Source organism: Anser anser, assembly GCF_964211835.1.
Source record: "Anser anser genome assembly, chromosome: 8".
NCBI classification, from domain to species: domain Eukaryota; kingdom Metazoa; phylum Chordata; class Aves; order Anseriformes; family Anatidae; genus Anser; species Anser anser.
In genome coordinates, this window is record NC_139728.1 from 11390213 (window position 1) to 11412350 (window position 22138).

Here is a 22138-nt window from a genome sequence, read left to right on the forward strand (position 1 = left end):
CCCTTTTAATTCAAGCCTAGTTCAAACAGCTATGTCAACAGCTGGGGTAGTATGTGATCGTGTGCCACGCTGACACTTCTCACACTTGCACTTCAGACAAAATGGGCTCACGCTGAGTCTTTCAGAGCTCCATTTTAGGCATGAACAATTACCAACATCTGAATACTCGAAAACACAGGAAATTAACAGCTGCTAAGATCATGTTGGAACTGATGGATTTTTCTGGGAGGGATGTAACATGGAAGTGAAAAATGAGGACAGAATGACAAACTCTATAGGACAGCTTGTCCTTAAAATTATTATTGGCTCTCTAGAGCGAAGTATTTTTTTTCTAGTACAAAGTACATAAAATCCCTGCAACTCCACAAAAACTGAATATATGCATTTTAGAGGTATTCCAGATACTAAACACCAAATGACGGTAATGTTTATCGCATCAAGCTACGAAGCAAATGAAGTAGTATTGTGATGAACTATTGATCACAGCTTAAAAAAGCTATCAAGTTTTTATTTATTTAATCACAAAAAAAGAAATAATAGCCCCGCTGAGTAAAAGAAGTATCAGTCGTCATGAACAAAGAGATCACAGGTTAATGAACTTCAGTGACCACAGGAGGTCATCTTGAATTTAGGTGCGAGAGCACCTGGTATCTACAAAAATATCAACTTTTTCTCCCCCTGGAAAAAGGAAAAAATGTGTAAACTCTTCCTTAATTACTGACATCTTATGATACCAAAGAAAAGCTACATTATAAGAGCACACATCACTTTAAACCAAATAAAACAGATACTGAGTAATACTAAAACCAATCAATAAATATATTTATTTATATAGCTTTCAAGATACAAAGGAATATCACTGACCCATCATTATTTCATAAATGTGAGTCAGTACTATCAACCCATTTTCACTTGTCAGTTTAATATAATTAAATGCAACAACAGTTGCAGATTTTAGCATGTTCCAAACCCAAAGACCTACATTTATTTATCTCAGAGGCTGGTGATTTATCGCTGCTCATAAATTAAAACCCTGAATTACTGTAACATTCAAATATTTTGCTCTTGAAGAGTGCTAGCAAGCCTAACAATTTAAGTAGTTCTCCAGAAGTCAATTGGTATATCTATAGAGCATATGGGAAAATAGTTTCCTAGAAAACTGATACTATATGTAAAACCTGAAGTGTTTGTGAGGTTTAAAAGAAGTTTTCTTCTGAAGCTAGTGAAATTACTATAAGGTTCTATATTCTTCACTGAAGCATCAAAATAGTTTCATGCATGCTTAAAAGATAGCATTTAGTTTCTGTAATCATCGGAGAAGCATGTTTTCCATTAGTGTTTCTTCAGCTTACCTAAATAGGGAATACATGGAGTCATCTTCAAGCTGCTGATATAGTCTCTAAGCCTTTTGTAGTTATCTTCTTTACTCATAACATATTCCAACTTTTCAAAGGTGGCTTTATCCTTCCGACTCAATAACTACAAAAAAAAGGCAAAACCAAATGAGGTTAAGTTTGATTGCTATGATTTCTTTTACCCTTAAATGCATAGATTTGTTTCCCCATATTTTTTGTTGTTAAATATGACTGCTTCAAGATTACAGCATTTACTCTTTAACGATGAGTACTTGGAGGATTAACAGAGAAAAGTAGCTATTTTGGCAGCAGATTTAGATAAGCCTTCTAGAGAATTAGTCAAATATAAACTTTGGTGTCCTGCAGGATCTTTATGAAATAATACAAGTTTTCCGAAGACTAATCTAGCCAAAACACAGCACAAGTTCACATGCTGCCCACTTCTGCAGTGTTTTAAAGTAGTAATTTATTCGCTGTAATGATCCATAAGTTACTGTTTTCTCATTAGATGTACTGAGTTTTATACCAATGCAGTTCCACAAAAACCCAAATTCCAAAATGTGTTCTTATTCAATTGAAAACTCTTAACAAATTAGTTTTCCGAAGAGCAAAGCAGTATCATTAAGATTTGAAAAATATCTTTTATTAAACTACAATTAAGAGTAAAGATTTGATCCATTTTTCTCCACAAAAGGAATTACGGACTGGAATACAGGCTGCACTTATTGTTCTGCTAACTACCAATTTTACTGGATCTTATTACTAGAGGAGCTGTCACTTAGAATACAAAAGCAAGCCCTGGATCTTCTGTGTCCACTCTCCCCTACCCCAACACCTTCCTCTGACAGTATTAACAGAAACTAAGCGCTCTTTACAAGACTGAGAAACTAAAATATTTTTGAAATATCTAACTGCACTACTGTTGCAAAACCACATCAGAGGCTTTATTTCAACTTAAAGCCAAAGTTTAAAGAAGGGTATAAGATGTTCATACTGAACATTTTGGGAGAAGACTCAGTGCTTGAGTCTCCCCCTCAAACTTCTCCGACAAGATCCTCAGTAGTGCAAAATTACAAGGTGCTGATCACTTTTTATTCCCTTTTCTCTTTCAAAAAGAAGATCACCTTATGTGAACATGATAGAAGTGGAAACGCCCCTTTTCTAAAGCTGTAATTTCACTATTGAAATAACTTTTTTCTACATGCGTTTCCCATACCTTAGTCTTCATTAGGATAGCCACACCAGCAAATTGAACACAGGCTTTTAGAAGAAAGTCACTTTTCAAGAGTGAATTGTTTTCCAACATGTGCTGGTCTTTTGCATTTCAACAATTAATTGAACATTGTTAGCTTTGGTTCCAATATTCTGATGAGCAACAACTCAAATTCATTTCCAGGACAAAAGAACAACAGGCATAACTTCTTTCCAGCCACTGGAACGTAACATTTATCGTTTGAAGTTTATCTCCTCAAAGATGGTTGCAGTTTAAACAGCCTAGATGAGCCTTCCTTCAACAATATTCTAAAACATTTTGTCTCCACTGCATGTCTGGAAGGCTTTCTGTTGTTTTTTTGGACTGGAAGGTATGGCAAGACTAACAGGAATAGTAATGGCCTAAACTCAGACTTGAATGAAATTAACTGGATTTTCCTGAAAACGCACTGAATTGCACAGTCTTGTTCAAGTTGAATAGATCATTTCAGGCTCTTTGAATAATCTCTAAACAAGTAAAGCCTGTGTAAGTTTCTTTTGTGCTTCTGGTGCAATTCACATCCTGTGTCCAGTTCCTGCATTAATGTACAGAGAGCCTGACAAAACAAAAGGTGTTATTCTGAGGAGAAGTAAGGACCTAATTATTATTTCTTCAGTTTTGGAACTGCTTCTTTTTCTAAATAATATTTCCGCTGTCTCTTTTGGTATATTAGGCTCTGAGGATGCAAAGAACAGTAAAGAGATGTACATAGGCAGACAACAAAAGCCAAGGCTGACAGCTTACAGTAGGAGAAGGGTTCAAAGACTGCCAGACGGCTCCTTGCTTTACAGCATGCCAGCACTGGAAACAACTTTTGAAATGGAAGAAAGGAGAGCTGAGGTTTCAGGGTGCCGGCAGAGCAGGGCAGGATTCACCACACCTAATTTCAGCTGTCTAATGATTATTTGCTTATATTGCTTAAGTCCAAGTTAGTCATCTAGCTTCTTTTACATTAAATAGAGAGAAGCACGTTCCTGGAGAAGTTCATGATTCAAGCTTTGAATACGGTAAATCATATATTAGAAGCATTTATTACTCTCTAGAGTTCATTGGGGGTCCAGGCAATGGATGAGACAAGTAAATTTCAGACATATTCAGACATGCTGTCAGATAGCATGATTTTTATTTTTTTATTTTTTAAGAAAAGGAAGATTAGATTACCAAGCAAATATTTAATGGCTCCTTTCAACTCTAGAGTCCAACCACATAAGGTGACTTTTTTAGGGAGCAAGTATACTTGCAGCTATTTTCCTGACTATAAAAGTTAGGTCGATTGCAAATTGCTATGAATTAGCTTAGAAAGGAACAAGAAACACTCCCTTGTTAAATGTTCTGGAACACTGTTGTATAACTCAATCAAGTGATGATAGCGGCTTGCTTGGTGTGCCTTTTTACATGTCTTTTCTTGCTTTTACTATACAGAAAACAAAAGGCTTAGAATTACTTCAAGAATTTATAAGCTGAACTTCCAAGAGAAAGATGTCTAAATCAGTTTGCAGTACACATTGCTAAGAGCTATCCTGCAACTTTAATTTGCAGAGGCTTATAAAAGATGATGAAAAGCACAGATTAGCTTGGGACCATAGAATTCAAAAACACCTTCAGAAACATGGAAGAGGTTACCTGGCATTTCAGAAGTTGGAAGAAGGGCAAAGTTTAAAAACTGATACATATGCCAGTGGCATAACAACAATCTTCCTAAGAATTGCAAACCACTGCTTCTAGTTGACGAAGTAGGAAAGAAACCGGGAACTCCCTGTTCTGAATGGCATAATCATGGTAGTAACTAGTATGGTTATATTAACACATAGGTATAGCAGGTACTCTTTTTGAGTCATGCACAGAAAGCGATTTGGCATCACAGTTACACAAAGCTGTAGAGACAACACAATGACAAAAACAGAAAAACAGAAGTCAGCCTCGAGAACACTCTGAAGTGTTAACTTCATAAAGATTTTCTTAGAGAGATTTTGGTATTTTGAAACAAGAAGTCTTATCTAATTGCATACTTGCAAAATGTGCACAGAATTCTAGGTGAGTATCTTGGCAGGAGTGATTTAATCACTTTTGTTAACATTTATCAGCTGAGCAACATTATCATTCAGTTTTTCTTGCCTTGGGTGGGGAAGGAAACAAGATGAAAAAAACACTTTTTGTAATATACAAGGATGTGTAGACATATGTAGAGAAAGTTTTTCATTCTTTTTAGCTGTCTATTTGTATGGATACCTTGCTCAGGAATATTTCAGTCACCTGATAACTTCCATCACACTTGAAAATGTCACAGTTCATCTGATTTTACAATATATATATATACACACACACACATATATATATATACACACACATCGTATAACTGAATCAAGCACAGTTTCCTTAACTTGAAGGTATCAATGAGCAGAAGTTATTTCTAATGTCCTACTCATGATGGATGCAACTGCACAATATTGATTCTAGTTAATTAATTCAGAAAACACGTCAAAACGTTTCCCAAGAAAACGATTCTTTCTTAACTATACAAATCTAAAAACATGCAGTTGCTATAACTATGAAAATAATTCTGAAAACTCTGATGAAGATTGCTATACTTAGTTATCAGTAAAAGAAACTAAAAATCTCTTTATGGAAACTGAATCAAGAGTTTCTGAACATCTGTTCTCCATAGCAAAAAAATTCCAACAGCATAAACCCCTAAATGATTAAAATATGACCCACTTTGGCATTCGTAATTTTCCAGCAACTAAATACAAAATAGCTTCTGGCCAAATTAAAAGCCTCTGCATTTAGCAGAATCTGTAGGGAGCTATTTTTCAAAAGGAAAATATTTCTATGCCAGAATGGAAAAAAACTCAACAGGAAACCATAGACTTAAGATGCGGTAGAAACGTTATGTACACAGTACAAGAAGATTACAAATATCTGTAATAATTATTGCAACCTTGAAAATAAGCTACAGAATGTTGTATTTTTCTAAGAATAAATTAAAATCTCTCCAATGTCCTGCTGCTCACTTACCGCCCATGTTTTAGTCAGCCTGAAGATCGGTGCACTCTGTAGGCCTGACACAACTGCCATAAGAGCATGCAGATTATTCAGCTCATACAGTTTCTGAGGACAAAAATGTATACAAAAACAAACATTCCAAGTGCTGTCAACAGTTAATACAGAATGAATAACAATCTAAAGTAAAGAAGTCTTGCGTGTTCTACAATGAACATTTTATTATAGTGAGATGCTGTGCAGCCATATCACTTTTATGGCACCTTCTAATTTTTCATTGTTGCTTCTGTACCGTTTTGGATTATATCACACTAGCCATTTCATTTTCCAGAGAGAGACGTTCTAGAAATATATATATGTATACATTTTGTGACATATACCAGAAATGCCAGAAATTTTCAAACCTGACAAATTCCTTTCTTTGAAAATTCATCAGAATTTTCAAACTTAACATGCCAAGAAGGATAACACAGTTGTGAATGATGTGATTATGGTAGCATTCAATATCGTAAATATATTTTGCACAACTGGCTTATGGAGCTACCAAGGCTACATCAAAACACCTAGAAAAGTTGATGCAGGATGAAGTCAAGCAGGGTACATTTGAAAAGCCATGTACCTAGGGTACTTCGCTCACTGAAAGGCAATTTTGGGGGTCTAAAATCTAAAACTAATTTATGATAAGATTACGAGGAATCCTTGCTTCTCAAAACACAGCTGACAGTCTTTTTTCCTCCTTGAAACTTAGCTTATCCAAGATGTCCTCATTAGGAGGCCATTCATGAGATAACACAAAAGTAAGTAAGATTTAGCTAGGTTCTGAATAAATGATGAATATCAGACTTGTTTTTTGTTAAGGGAGGCTAGAAGCAGAACTGCAGGGATGGTTTTCCAGCTAGCAGTTTGGGAGCAGGCCAAATGATTCTCTCTCCTCTTTAAAGGCTGATGGTTCTCTGGTACAGTGTTAAGGAATGAGGTCCTCATGGGTATTTCTCAGGAGTGCCATGTTTAATGCTAACTATTGGGTCACTGTAGTAGGAATTTGAGTCTGTGTGCCTGGAACTCCATGGTTCTGGTATGTCTACTGACTACCAGAGTCTTTCCACACCCGCTGAATAAGAACCTCTCTCACCCTCTTTGGTGAATTCTTTAGTAAGTCTGTGTAAAAAGCAATGTTACATGGGCTGGGGTGGGAGAATGGAGGCTGGTCACCAGTGGCGTTCCCCAGGGCTCATGTTTGGGGCCAATTTTGTTTAGCATTATCAGTGATGTGGATAAGGGGATCATCTGCATACACCTTCAGCAAGTTTGCAGATGATACCAAGTTAGACAGGAGTGTTGATCTGCCTGAGGGTAGGAAGGCTTTGCAGAGGGATAAGACAACTCAATAGGGTGCATCTGATTTTATGGCATTCAACAAGGGTAAGTGTCAAATCCTGCACGTGGGTCATAACAACCCCATGCAGCAGTATAGGCTTGGGGAAGAGGGCCTGGAAAGGTGCCTGGCAGAAAAGGAGCTGGGCATGCTGGGCAAAAGCAGGCTGAACATGACCCAGGAGAGTACCCGGGTGGTCAAGAAGGCCAACAGCAGCCTGGTTTGTGTCAGAAATGGTATGGCCAGCAGGACCAGGACCTCAGCGCTGGTGAGATTGCGCCTCAAATACTGTGCTCAGTTTTGGGTCCCTTTCTACAAGAAGGACATTGAGTTGCTCAAGCATGTCCAGAGAAGAGCAACAAGGCTAGAAAAGGGAGTAGAAAACAAGGCACATGAGAAGTGGCTGAGGAAACCAGGGCTGTTTAGGCTGGAGAAGTGGAGGCTGAGGGGAGAGCCCATTGCTATCTGCAACTCCCTGACAGGAGACTGCAGCAAGGAGGGGTTTGGTCTCTTTTCTCATGTAACAAGCAATGGGACACAAGGAAAGGGCCTCAAGTTGTGCCAGGGGAGGTTAGACTGAGCATTAGGGAAAATTTCTTCATGGGGAGGGTGGTCAAGCACTGGAGCGGGGGAGTCTCTGTCCCTGTAGGTATTTAAGAGATGTGAAGACGTGGCCCTGAGGGACATGGGTTTGTGACAGGACTCGGTGATCTCAAAGGTCTTTTCCAACCTAGATGGTTCTCTATAACATAGACCTATCCCTTCCAGACAGTATTGCCAGTCTTTGTCTAGCCACTCACACAAGCATCTATTTTTCTCCCCCACTTGCCCAAAAATAAGATAAAAGTTCGCTGTTCTGAAGGACACAGAACAATAACATGGCTGATTAAAAATAAAAAGCCTTTCCTAGCTGCTGCCAGCATTGAAACAGAAGTCATAACCAATCGAGATAGTCTGGGAACTTCAGGGGAATGCAATTACGTCCAATTAGTTCATGCATAAAACAATATAGTATGAGATGCCATTAAAGGCCTGCTAGCTATATAATGGATTGTCAGCACAAAAAGTTCAGTCTAGGGGATTTACAGCTTCTCTGAAAAGTTAATTAGTACTTTGATAATAGCCTTGCCATAAACAGAAAATGACACTAACTGCAGTAACTCAAAGCTAGCAGCCATATGTAAGCAAAGCCAAGATAATAGATACAGTAAATAAATTAACAGATAAAAGCACCCCATGTGTTTCCCCGGTTTTGTAATTGTAGTTTTACAACTCACAGCTAAGAGATGCTCAATTGACTTTAATTGTTGAGGCACAAAATCCTCTCTCAAAACCAGCAGAGTTTCAGCAAGCATTGCTGTCTACAGTCCACAAATGAGATCAGGCTCAGTGTGATGAGGCCAAAGCAGGGACTAAAATGCCCCATCAGAGCAAGACCACAACCAGGCCTGACTCAGCTTTGTTTCCAAGATCAGTTCTGCACTATGATCACTACAAGGGCACACCTTCCCTACGTTTATGGAAGCAAATTTGTTTATGCCCATTTCATCAAACAAAATCCCCTCATTTAAAAAAATATATTACATGAAGGTACATTAACTCTTCAGATATCAAAAGATATTTAAAAGATACCCTTAGAGCCTCTACATTTTTCAATATTCTCAACGACTATGTCCATGGCACAATTTATTGACAAAGGTTGTCAAATCTTACAAAAATTAGCTTGCAGTCTGTGCAGTCAAACTCCATGGACGTAAAACTTTACTTTGTGGAAAAAAAACTGCATAAAGACAAAATGTATTTGCAAGATGGATACCAAGGTAACCAACAAAAAAATTCAATCATTTTTAGTACATAATCCAAGATGGTGACAGAAGTCATCTGCAGTAGCAGCCACTTTGAGGCAGCAAAAAGAAAGAATCCCACTCTTCACAGAACAACGAGTAAGTTTCTCTCTGTTTGAAGGGCCAGGATTCTGGCTCATCTAAATCTGAGTCAAGATTTCCTGATCCTTTTCTTAGGAATGTCAGTCCTAATGGCTTTTAGGAAGGTACCAAAGGATAAGAGCTCTAAAGCGCTGAGCTCAGATACACTTCTGAAACTGTTTTTAAAACAATATTAGATTTATATTATTCATGTCACAATTGAAAAAAAGATAACAGACGCTTCCTCCCTTCCAGTAATAGAAGCAATTTGTGTTCTGACTGATACTGTTTGAACTGATTCTATAAATACTGTTTAGGTTTATCCAACACCAGAAAACATTTGGTAAGTTGTATTATCTAATAAAGAATATTTGAAATAAGTTTTCATTGTGTTTCCTTAGCTAAGTGTTTTTTTTTGGGGGGGGGGGGGGAGGGGGTGGGAACAAAGGCTTCAATTTCAGGGCTTTGCTCTGTCACTATTTCTGTCAACTTTGTTACATGCATGAGCCAAGCACCTATTCATGTCAGAAGATACAACCACAGCTAAACTGGGTGTCAGATAAATATTTACCTACGTGTATTTCTGAACTGACCAGCCTAAGTATAAGATCTTTCATCACGGTGAATCCCACAGTCTCCTCTCCCACCCACCCCCAATTCCTTACCTTTGCAGTTTTAATATAGTGGCTCAAAACCTCAGCTCTTATTTTTAACGTTTGTGCATGTAGAATCTCTCTGACAACCCAGAAGCTTACCTAAAAAGAAGAAAAGCTGCCTTTTAAAACAGAGAATCAACATTACACTTTTAGTATATTAATTTCACGAGTAACACATTGAAGTCTCACAGCATTCAGGTTCCATTTATAACATATGAACAAATTTAGAAGGTTCAAATGCATGTACAATCAAGCAATATAACCCAAGCCCTAATAAAAGGCCTTGATTTTTTTTCCTGTTATTCCACTCATTCTCACTCACAATACCATCTACCATTACACGATCAAGCAGTTGCTTGAATCAAATTAATAAACCCAATTTATGTTTAGAATTGAAAGATCCTTGCATCTTGTTACTTTCTTCACTTTCCTCAGTTCTACAGGTAACAATGCATTCCAGTATTTTGTTGGAGAGCATGTTCTGATGCCTGCTTTTCTCACTACGTGCATGGGTGGCTAAATTTGTCTTTGTAATACCTGTCATATCCCTTACTTGTGTACAAAGACACCGGTGTCTGCTTTTCTAATGAGGAAAACCCTTTTGACAACAGAGCACCTCAAAAAAAACCAAAACATTATATGCAATCTACGCTAACATACTCATTTTCAGGCTAAGTTTGAGGATGAGATGTCAGACAAAAAGCAAATCACAAAACCCTCAAACTTCAAAAACATTCTCCCAAGAAAATAAAACCATGAACAAAATTTATTAAGGGAGTCTACAGAATGAAGGAATATAAAACTCCAAATCAAGCTATATTCTGTTTCTGGTTTTCCATGGCTACAAAGCCACACTACCCAACTCACAGATGTATTAAACTGCTTCAGCTCCAGTTTACTGACACTTGCAAATTCTCAGCACCTCTGAAGAAAATAAACTGGTATCACCTGAACACTGGAACATAAGGTAGGAATCCTTCCTACCTTATTTCTCTAATATTTTAAGGTAATAGGTTTCTCTAATATTTTAAACTTTATGGCAGCAGAGTTCCACTCCCATTTAAACAAGAAACCCAGAAAACAGGCTTTTAATACAGATATTTTTGTAGTCATGAGAGTGACAGTTACCTTTTTATAAGCTATGAAAAGGTTTTCGTACCAAAGCCTAACAGCAATTCATAAATCCAGGTAGGCTGTAACCTGGAGTTTATTATTTGTAACCTTATTGATGACTAAACCAATTCCTGTCTAATATAAAGTGTGCTATCACTCTCATTTGTTAAATTTCACGGAGTTAACATCACCTAGTATGTAAAAATTGCCATCATATTCAGTACAGCATGAAGGATGCCTCCTGCATTTGTTAATTATCTGATTAGCAAGATTAGCAAGACACAGCATAACTGCTATTTACAAAACTACTGAAAGGAGCATACAAAGAAATGTACGCTACCGTATGTAAACACTTGTCAACCTGTCGTGCAGCTCCGATTTTTAATGCTTCTAAACTACTGCTTGTAAACTAACATCACACGCATATGCAAGTTACTGCCCAAAATTTCAATAAAAAAATCCTATTTATCCTGTTTCACTCTGTACAGTATGACAGTTCTTCACACAGAATATCACCAGAAGATCCACATCTCCAATAAATAAATAAATAAAATTACATTTTCAGTGAAGTTAGTCTGATCTGATGAGAACTGAGATGTCAAAACACAAGAGCTCTGAAACTGGAAGACAAAAGAGCTACAAAATAAGACACTAAAAACCCACATATATCCTACATAACTGCTTTCCTTTGGTCTGTTTATCTAGAGTCATACCAGCCATGAAATAAAAGCCAGGGAACTCAGTTTTCTTTTCCATCTGAAAAAACACCACCAACAAAAATAAAACACACAAAGCATCTCCTGAGAGACTGTTACCTTGATAAATGTAAAAAATGGTCCTGTGCAAACAGTGTTACTATAAAATATGTAAGAAATAAATGCATAAATACTGAAGTATTCAGCAGTACTTCAAAGTATTGTCCAAAAAATTACACCTCAATTTGATGTTCTGCTGCAGTTACACAGCTTGAGAAAGCCAACTTTCCCCTTGAGTGGTAAGTTGCCAAAGAGATGCTTTCCCTTTGAAGATCAAAGAAATTTTAAGTTTTACCATAGGTTTTTGTATTGCAGAGAATCTCAGAGACAACACCACTCTGCTGTGCTTCACAGGCCCGCATGCCTTCGATCAGATAAACAGAAATGTGAGGGAACAGGAGACTGCTTGCAGTAGGCCAGATTATGAAACACTTGCTCAAAACATGGAACAATGCTCGAGCGTGTTTGTAAGGAAGAAAAAACAAACAATTGAGCATGTTGGCCTTGACTTCTACCGAAGCTCATCAGTCTCACAGTAACACAAGTGCCGCACCACACAAGTACTCCTGTTTACTCAGTGAGCTCTGGTTTCTGTCCCAGTCCCAGCCGGACTGGGGTCTCAGCACTGCCAAGGTCTTGCGGGAAAACAAAACAAAAAGCCAACCCCAAACCCTCCCTCTCAGCTCAGAGCTCTCCAATGCCTTAAGTGAAAGTAAGCAGGCGAACGAATTAAGCCAGTGACCATTTCCATTCCAACCACCTCCACTCCTCTTTGGTGTGTTTTCGCTGGCACTGACACTGTTTTTTGGCTGGCCTTCCATTCACTGATGTCTTGAAAAAGCACCATCTAATTTTTCCAAATATTTTAAAATAAACAAGTTAAACAAAGCTTTTTGTTTTAATTGGCCACAAATAACCACTTCTATATCTTATCCAGGTTCTTTCGTCATGTTTATCGTGAATGGTTCCATAGATATTTTGTGGTTATTTTGTTTAAAGCCTTTTCTCACTGCTTTTACATTTTATTTTTCCATATATTTGTGTGGTAATATTCCTCCCTATTAACATATAAAAACATGATCAACTTTGGAATATACCTTTCATGAGTCACAGTCTAAGCTTTTGAAATTATCCCGAGCTTTCTCTAAAATAATAGCTTTGCTATACTGGCACTTTTAAGCTCACATTCACCGGTTCCAGACTAATTATGCCTTCTCTGTTAATCAGTAGATAAATTCAAGACTCTCTCTCTTTAATAGAGTTTCTGGATCATTCTTTGAAATACTGGAAACATTCCAATACGCTACATAAAAAGACGGGATGCAGCATAAAATAGACAGCACTGACCTTGCATCTTTACAGATGCAGTAAAATCCATGTCATTCCCCTGCCTCTGTTTCCAAAAGAAGAATGACCACCTCTCCCCCATACAGGTTTTTTTTTAATTTCTGATAGCCCTAGAAAAATTTCACTACCATATTCAATGGCAACTTAGCAAAACACTACACCATTCAAGACAGCACAAATTTTCCCTTCCTATGGAATCTTACCATTTCATTTAAAAAAAAAAAAGTGTTTCACAGTGACAGTAAAACATACAGATTTTGCCTTTTTCAAGGGGGATTTTTGCTTTAAAAAACTGCTCAAATGCATCAAATCTAGTTGACAAGCTTCTCTAATATTTTAAGCTCTACGGCAGTAGAGTTCCACTCCCATTTAAACAAGAACCCCTGGAAAGAGGCTTTTAATACAGATATTTTTATAGTCCTGAGGGTGACAGTTACCTTTTAATAAGCTATGAAAAGGTTTTCATACCAAAGCCTAACAGCAATTCACAAATACTTATTTCCAGAAGGTAGAGAGCAACGTTTTGGTAAGTAGTCAGACCTGATGATTTTGCACTTTGACAGATTTATGATTTACAACAGTATCAAATTATACAACTAACTTTCAGGAAAAAAAAAGTTGCAAAAGACAGGGATCAGAGTTTTAAAAAATTATGTAGCGAAACTGCAAATTTTAAGAAAACATTTGATAGTAGCTGTGTAGATCTATGCAGTACCGCATCACAACGTATGCTTCGAGAATAAAAGAATCCTGGCACGGAACGACTCACTGACTTCTCTTCCCTGAACTTGAGCTGTTTTTACAGGCACCATATATAATTATCACATAACTAATGCTGGAAATACACTACTTCATTCTCAGTGGACTGCAATCAACTGCACATAATCATAACTGTTTCCAAAGCTCTATCAGCAGATCAATTTGCTGTGAAGCAGCTGTTACTGATTTAATATTCTTTTTACTTACAATGTGAGAGCTGTGCAAGACTTTCTTTTGGCAACTTGGGGGAAAAAGGGAAAGAGACAAATGCATGATGCATAATTTAAACCCAGTGAAGTTTCAAAGGTTAACAAAAGTTTGTTGAAATGTATTCACGGCCAATAAAGCCAAAAGTCACGATGATTTTATTGATCATGTGTTTTTAGCTCTAACCATCTGAACCCCCTAGGTAGGTAGGGCAGGTGCCCAACAGGAACCGCGTGCTGCTGAACGATCAGCTGGCATAGATCCAATCTCAGAGAAGGTTGTCCAGGCAAGGAAGATGAAAACTGCTTACTCCGCTGTGCCACCTTATTCCCAGCTGCCACTGTCTATCCCATACGAATTCTTGGCTTTCACTGCCCCCAAAAAAGATGGTGAATCTAAATATAACTACTATTGGAACGAATGACTCCTCCCCAATGACGCATTTTGAACTATAGGCACACACCACATCAAAAATTCTACAAAGTAAAGCATCAGTAAGTCAAAAGTGGATGTACCCATGTGAACGATAGAAATCTGCAACTGAAACACCACCTACCCCTTTCCCCTTCTTCTCTGGTTCTACCATATGAAGGTAGGACTGATGACTTTCCTCGGTGCCAGAATAAAGACTGATGCAAACTTCTTGGAAGAAGTTCTTGGAAATGGTACGTCCCTCAGCCACCAAAGCTGCCGCAATTTCCCAGAGAACTGGTTAGCCAAACTAACCCCAGAATCAATGGAGGAATCTATCAAGTGAGAGAGGGGCACAACCAACTTTTATGGCTGTACAGAAAGCGTACACACAGGGTAAGGATTATCTACAAACCTAGAACTTACAACAAGAAAATCCGAACCTACATTTGCAAACATCCCACTAAAGAGAACGTCTACATGAAGGACATCTGAGGAGACCCGTAGGCAGCCTGGCATCAGTCTGTTTGTATGTTTATCACTCTTCTGATGTTCGCTAAAAAATAAGCTAGAGAAAGGGAGAGCTCAAATAAACCTCTGCCCTTTCCTGACTGCATCACTCCTTGCAACGCCCTCAGATGCAAAGCCAAAGGAACAAAAAGGGGAGGTAGAAGGGAAAGAAACAGCACAAGAAACGGTATAAACATCTGCTCAAAGCTAGCCACAGGGCTGCACTGTATTCAAAGTTTCCCTTCACCATGCTGAAAAAATTCAAAGTGCAATGACAGATCTTTAGTCAACTAAAACACCGAACAAGCTCAAAGACACTACAGAACTTGGAGTCACCTAGTTCTAGTATTTCTTCCAGAATGGCCTGGTCTTTACCTGCCTTTCAATCAAAAATAAAAGCTCCTTGAAACAAAAGCGTAGTAGAGAAAAGAAAACAAGACAGATGGAAGAGCCAGTCACAACCCACAATCGTCTAACATGCACCATGGAATAATGAGAATATGAAAAGTTCCCTTTAGCAGTTAGCAATGCTTTCTAGGGAAACAGGACTATCAAGTATTATGAATAAACGTGCTACAAAAAAAGGCAGGTTATTTCTAGCATTTTATTCTCTGTATTTACTTTGTTGTAGGCACATAGTTTTTATAGAAATCCACACAGAAATGTTTAAGACAGAACAAAAGAATATTACCCATCAAATTAAATCAATAATCAACCAAACCGATTTGGTAAGTGTTCCACAGAAGGGTGGAATGTAGATACATCCTTAAAAAAACAGCTAAAATCTGAATTGGTCAAAAAAAAATAATTTAAACACGAATAAGAATGTGAGACTTAAGAAAGTACTACAATAATAAACTAATGGGATATATGGAATTTATGTGTTAATCTAAGAATACTGCTTTTAGAAGTTTCCTAAACACTATTTAACAATAGAGTTAAAGGTCTTAAATGCTGCTAAGATGTTAACAACTACCTTTAAGTGACAGCTATCTCCTGCTATTTCTGGCCAGCTGTACAAGGCAGGCCTTCCATCTCTTTCTCTGTCCTTAACATATTTTACTGGTTAGATATTTTTAAACTGTGGTTCTGTAATGACAAACAGTCAGTTCATTGCTTATTCACATGATCTGGCTTCCCCTCCTTACTTCTTGCTACTAAATGTATTTTAACAATTCTTTCATATGTTTAAAGTTGTTTAGCCAATTCCTGCAGTTCCTTAGTGTGTTATACAACAAAAAATTAGGAGTGAGGTTCTTGAAGGCCCTTTCTACAAAATGATTTCAGAATATTCAGCAAAACAGCATTTCTTTGAAGACACAACTTAGATGAATAAACAAGATCTCAAAATGCTGGAACCACTGGTTTATCAGCGAGATTAATGTAAGAAGGATCAGTGTAGAAACAGTCTCAGGCTAGACACAGCAACTTCAAAAGCTAGATCAGGAAAATTTCAACTAAATACTATGGCAAGGGAGAAGAGGGGGAACAGAGTTCAGTAGATGATGCTACAGTCGCAAGAAGTTTGAGGCATAACATCATCTCTTCTGAATGTGTCCAAACCCATCCACAGAGAAGCACTTCAGTCATCAGATGGTTAAGGAATATTGCAATTTTTGTAGGTAATTAATAGAGCTTGGTTGGATCCTGAATATGAGCAATAGTGGAAAGTGAGAAAGTATACAACTGACAGAAAAAAAAAAGGAAAGTTAGAGGCTTGGCCTGCGTTTGCGATGATTAACAAACATGTCTAAGATGTGAGACTGGGCACAGAAAACAGCTCTGGAAGGAAGCTTTTAAGTTTGAGACATTATTAAACATTTACAAGAGGAGAGATAGGGGTAAGAGAATTACTTCATCTGAAATCCAAAATAAGGCATTACATAAAAAAGCGTTACAGTTTTGAGACTTGGTTGGCTAACTAACAGCTGTAGTTATGCAGCTTTAATAGAGGAAGAAGCTAGAATTGTAATTTTAATTGATAAATTGGTTTTATAACAGATATTTTTTTTAAGAAAGCAAGCCACAAATCTCAACTACATACCTGAAACATTACACCAAGTAGAGAATTAAAACAAAGTTTTGTACAGTCTATGTATTTGCGGTTTTTAAGTTTGCCTAGAATTGTCTTAAAAAGATGACCATACTGACAAAAGGCTCTTATTTCTAGGGACAAACACACCTCTGTGAAGCAAAAGACATTCAACTAACATAGAAAGAAATCATACCTAATTATTACTCCAAAAATCCTATATGGTAAGCCTTTAACCTCAAATGATGATCCTGTCTTTATGAAAAGGACAACCACCGTTTTGGGGAAAAACCCTTCATATTTTCCTTATTTTATTCATCAGTAGCTGCCATTTAAAACAAAGCCACAACTATTTCTTTAGTACTGTCTTGGTCTTCCTGTATTTGCTGAAGATAAGGAACTGCTTTAAGCACATATTTGAAGTTTTCAAATAATCAGCTGTGATCAACAATAAAAGTCATGTGCCAGAACACTTAATTCCCCAGACCTTTTAAACATGTACATGTAATTACATTTTAAAAAAATAACTCACATGATTGAATCTTCTGGTGAAAGCAACTGCATTTGGAGCAGAACTATATTTCTCTTTTTTATTCCATCCACAGCTTGCCAGCTCCTGGGAGAACAAGGATGAGAATTCATTTTTTTGAACTAGTGCACACCATATGTTCAGAGCCATAAGCATATAGAGAGATGAATTGTAAAAAGAATTCAAAATAACAGAGCAATAATACAGCAAAGTAATAAACACAGAGTAGCACTTTTTCTAATTTCTTTTGAACATTGAGATTCCACAGTATCATTTCTGATTTTATTTAAATAATTAGATTTTTGACATTCATCTTTTGTTGAATTAGGGACGTTATTTTCTTAATTCAGCTATTAGAAACCAGAGAAATGATTCAAGATTCATTTTGTTATCATAGAAAATGTCACTTTAAACATGAACCTGAGCTAGAGAGAGTCGCATGCCTTTTGGTTTTAATTACTTTCTGAAGACATTTGAAGCCTATTTAGATGATAGACCTTGTTATATCAATCTCGACACGTCCCATTAATGCAACATGCCAGTTAAAATAAAGACATAGCAAAATCGTCATCTTCTGTAGCCATAATAAAATTAACACTTGATTTCCAATTTTCCCCTCCAAATGAGGGAATTTTATTTTAAGTTGAATAACAGTCAGCACTTCAGAAAATATTTTGTGGAGTTAAATGGAGCAAGGAGACCTGCTTAAAAAAGTTAAGAAGTCAGTTAATTGGTGTACTTAAGTCATCTTAAAAATTGTAGACCATAACAACTTAACAAGTTATTTGCAAAGCCTGAAAAAACATTTCTTTAACTAAAAAGTTACAGTGCTTCCTGTCTGTAAAACTTAGTCAGCAGCTGGGCAACTGTGTCACATTCATTGTTATTTACTACCACTTAATTTCAATAAAGAATTTTGACTAGGAGCCATAAAAATGAATGTACTGATGAGCTCTCTTATTCCTATAGAGCAGCACACGGGTACATACAGCATACAACATATTTCACAGCGCCAACTGAAACCATCAGGAACATTACCCAGTACAGACACAATTAAAGTGGCATAATAACTAAGTACAGCTTTTTTTTTTTTAATAGTTATTCATGCTTTCTTTCCATATCTTCCACTCTGAAGCGCTCTCAGTTTGATTACCGTATTGAGAACCACTTACTGAAGCTGGCATTACACCATACATGCAACTACCACGTAACATAGGCAGAATGCTTCAACATATAACTAATAATTATGCCTTTTAAGACAGTCATATTTTAAAAGAATCTGCTATCTGAATATTGTAAGCTGTAACCTCACAACAGCATGTTATTGTAAAGAGCTCTGAATTTTGTTTGTGTTTAATTAGGAACTTCTTAATGTCCCTTCAATCAAAATCCCAAAGCTACTAAGGAGCCTCATGCCTGTTAAGAGACCTTCAGCTCTCCCACTTTATTAAGCCCTTGGCATCCTGGTACGTGCTAGAGGAGACTGAGAGGCTCTTATGTGAAGAATGTGGAGTGCCCAACTGTGTGTTTAGGGCCAGTCATTCAAACGTCACTAGGAAGTTCCGTCACCAACACCTATCCTGGAAAATGCCATGCTGTCCAACATAGAAAAGCACGTGCCCATGTCCTTGTACTGGCCCTTCAATGTCTACGTGCAAGACAGCTGTGTGGCCCTGAGCTGCTCCTGCTGCAAAGAACAAGCCAAGAGGCGAGGAAGCCATCCAAGAGACTCGTTTGTGTTCTGTCCCTCAGCCTCTCACTGTGACGGGGTTCCCATTAGAACAATCCCAGCTTGGCATGTGGGGACAATACAAGGTGATTCATCCTTACTGGCATCTGACGATTACACTTTCTTAACAGCAGGAAAAAATCGTTTTAGGTTAGGTTTAGATTAAATTAGTTTCTCTAAATTAGGTTTAGAGAAAGCATGGTAATTTGTTAATGACTGAGGCCTTGTCCTCGTAGTATTTCAATTCTTATCACTGAGTAAAAAAGCTCGGATAGCTGAGGGCAGAAGTCACCTGTTACCCTGGCACTGTACAGCTAAGGGTTTGCACTGAAGGGTTTTGTATCAGAAGCAGACCTGGTTTTGTGACTCTGGGGCTTGTGGGACTAATGTGACTAGTGATTAATGTGAGGAGAGGTGGGTGGGTGTGGTTTTTTTGTTGGTTTTAAAGCCAAACAAATTACCATGAATCTTTAGATGGTACATCAGTAGCAATCTTAAGGTTAGATTCAAATTTGTATTTATGCACTCAGAATTAGAGTTCTAGTATCAGGTGGGCACAAGTCCAAGATCTTAGGCTGTGAAACAGATACATACATAGAATTACTATTTCTAAGAGGTCTCCTTGTTTTTTAATTTTAATTGCATCTAGTTCCTTCTGCCTTGAGACTTAATCTGCATGCTCCTTTTCCATAAAGTTAACACAACTCAGAGGCACGTCAGATGCAACAGACCTCTGCCCACCTGTGAAGGAGCACTGCTGGACACACAGTACTTGACACTGTCAGTGCCTTCAACTTCGTGCAAACATGTGGGAAGCGTCAAAATGACGACAGATATTTTGCAGTGAAGGCATCATAATTTCTTACATGGCACATATGTGTTTCTTAAAAAGGTGAATACATCTAGAAAGTAATTCCTATTCTCCCCCAGTTTTCCTTTTAGATACTTGTTCCACTTTCTTCTGCTTTTCCCCTTTATGTACCCTAATGAGGTAGAACATCCAACAAAATTCAATATGCCTTCTTGACATTTCTTATCTCTCAGAGCCTTTCAGTAGGTTTGCTCATACAACATAACCTGAGATACAGAGGATCAACGTTAAAAGAGCAGCAGATGACAAGTTATGGAGTACTGGATCACTGCCACTGTATCTAATTCACTTGCACCCTTCTGCTTGTTCTGCAGCTGACTGCTTGCTCTGTGCAATGCTGGAAGCAGAAATGGGAAGAAAATATTACCATCAAGCTCAAGCAGAGAAACTTCTGTAAGAGCAGATCATTAGGAAAAGTCCTAGCTATTTAAATTGGTGGCTTGATTTTTTGATACCCAGTTCTTTGAGGCCCAGTAACTAGAGAAGAGGCACTGCAAAAAAGCATCCAGAACTGCAACATTTCGGGGTGGGGAGGGTGAGACAACACAACCTACATTGCAGTAAAGCTTAGCTTTTAAATACATTCTGTGTGTACCTCTAAACAATTAGATAAAAGGGTAAATCAACTTGAAAGTTTTTGATGAGCGCTTTTTTTTTTAAAAAAAATCCTACTAGAAGGTCAGGGTGACCATATCCTGCCAATCAAAAAGACTAAGGATGCCCCAAAAAGCCAGAAATCAAATGGAAAGCTCTTTGAAGGACTTAGGGGAAAAAAAGAAGGTGGAGATTAAGGGGGTGGGGGGAAGAGACAGCTTGCTGAAAACATGCAAGCTAAATTATGAATAAATCATGAAAACATTTTCATGTACAAACCAAAAGAAAGCCTTAAAAAAAATATATATCCATGGGTAGACAAATGATCAATCAGTAATCACCACTAAGACTTTTTCCGGAAGGTGTCTCTATTGGAAGCAAGACATTCTTCAGGGATCCATACGAACAGGGACATGACAAAAGCCTGCCACCAGTAAAATACTTTATGATAATCTAAAGGTGACTGATGAGCCCAAAGACTTCCAACACTACTGACAAAGTGGACAATAAAATGAACAATAAAAATAAACCTTGAAAAGTATGAAACAATGTCCATAGGAAAAAGTTAATCAGACCAAAATAAGGATAAACAAATTCATAATTTATTGTAGTTACTGTGAAGATTCTGAAAACATCAATTCAAGCCAGGCTGCAATAGAAAGGAATGCAGAGGTATTTAAAAACAGAATAGAGAGCACAGATCACCCATGTGTTATCCCAGTACATCTACGGACCACACACATCTTGAATAAAACAGTAGTTAGAGCCATTTTTCTTTTTACAAAGATATATGAAGCAGTCAGAGAAACAGAGGACAATGAACTATGGCATGAATTCTTTTCCTCTCCTATATGAGGAAGAAACTGAATAGAGTTGCTTTTGCAAATGGAGATCAGAAAAGATACAACAGCAATGCAATGAAAAGATGCCTGGCACAGGAAAGGCGAATAGGAAGTTATCTACTGATCAGAACAGCACAAGGTGTATTCAGAATGGCATGAACAGCTCACATGAAGGAAACATTTTCATATTATACACTGTAAATAACAGTAAATTGTGAAGGTTGAACATATAATTGAGTTCAAAGGGAATTAGCCAGAAGTCAGGGAAGAAATGCCCATCACAGGCTATTAAGCATGGTATGTGGATGCACCTTGCAGCTCCAAGTCTCCAGCTTCTGATGCCAGAAGGATATATCAATGTATAGATAAATACATGGTTTCTCATACTGTCTCACTAAGCATCTACTGCTGGCCACTTGGAGAGTCTGAAAGGACTGCTGACAACCATTCCCACATTCATCAACTTTTTCCTGAGTCATAGGGTACATTTCGTTACGGCAGTGCATGTTGCTGCAACCTGTAAACTTACCACTGTTCCCCTACTCACAATCAAAGCCAAGTATGCCCTGACAAAAACCTCATGAATAAGCTGTACATGTGCATCATCTCCAAGCATCAAGACTACATATACAGCTATTATCTCCATTAAACATACAAATGACTACTCCATAATTTCAAGGTATGGAAACAAAAAAACAATGGCTATATTACCAGCTAAATTAAACTACATTCAGGACCAAAAGCATAGCTGAAACATAGAAGTGATATATGGAGCTATTTGTAAAAGCATCACTAACCTTGATACATAATGTTTCTACCATTTTTGTATATTATTACTGAACAAAGGTCATTAAGTTGCAGAAAATATTAAAGCCC

General features: G+C 37.5%; 1 protein-coding gene across 7 annotated transcripts in view; it reads right to left on the reverse strand.

Moving 5' to 3' along the window:
- RALGPS2 (Ral GEF with PH domain and SH3 binding motif 2) overlaps window positions 1–22138 on the reverse strand; it is a 144484-nt gene that overhangs the window by 60717 nt on the left and 61629 nt on the right. For all 7 annotated transcript variants that reach the window (XM_083845889.1, XM_083845892.1, XM_083845886.1 and 4 more), the window contains 4 exons: window positions 17230–17313; window positions 9573–9662; window positions 5623–5715; window positions 1353–1479 (listed from right to left, as the gene is read on the reverse strand). In XM_083845889.1, the coding sequence (XP_083702015.1) occupies window positions 1353–1479; window positions 5623–5715; window positions 9573–9662; window positions 17230–17313 (394 nt within the window). The remainder of the gene's footprint in view (window positions 1–1352; window positions 1480–5622; window positions 5716–9572; window positions 9663–17229; window positions 17314–22138) is intronic.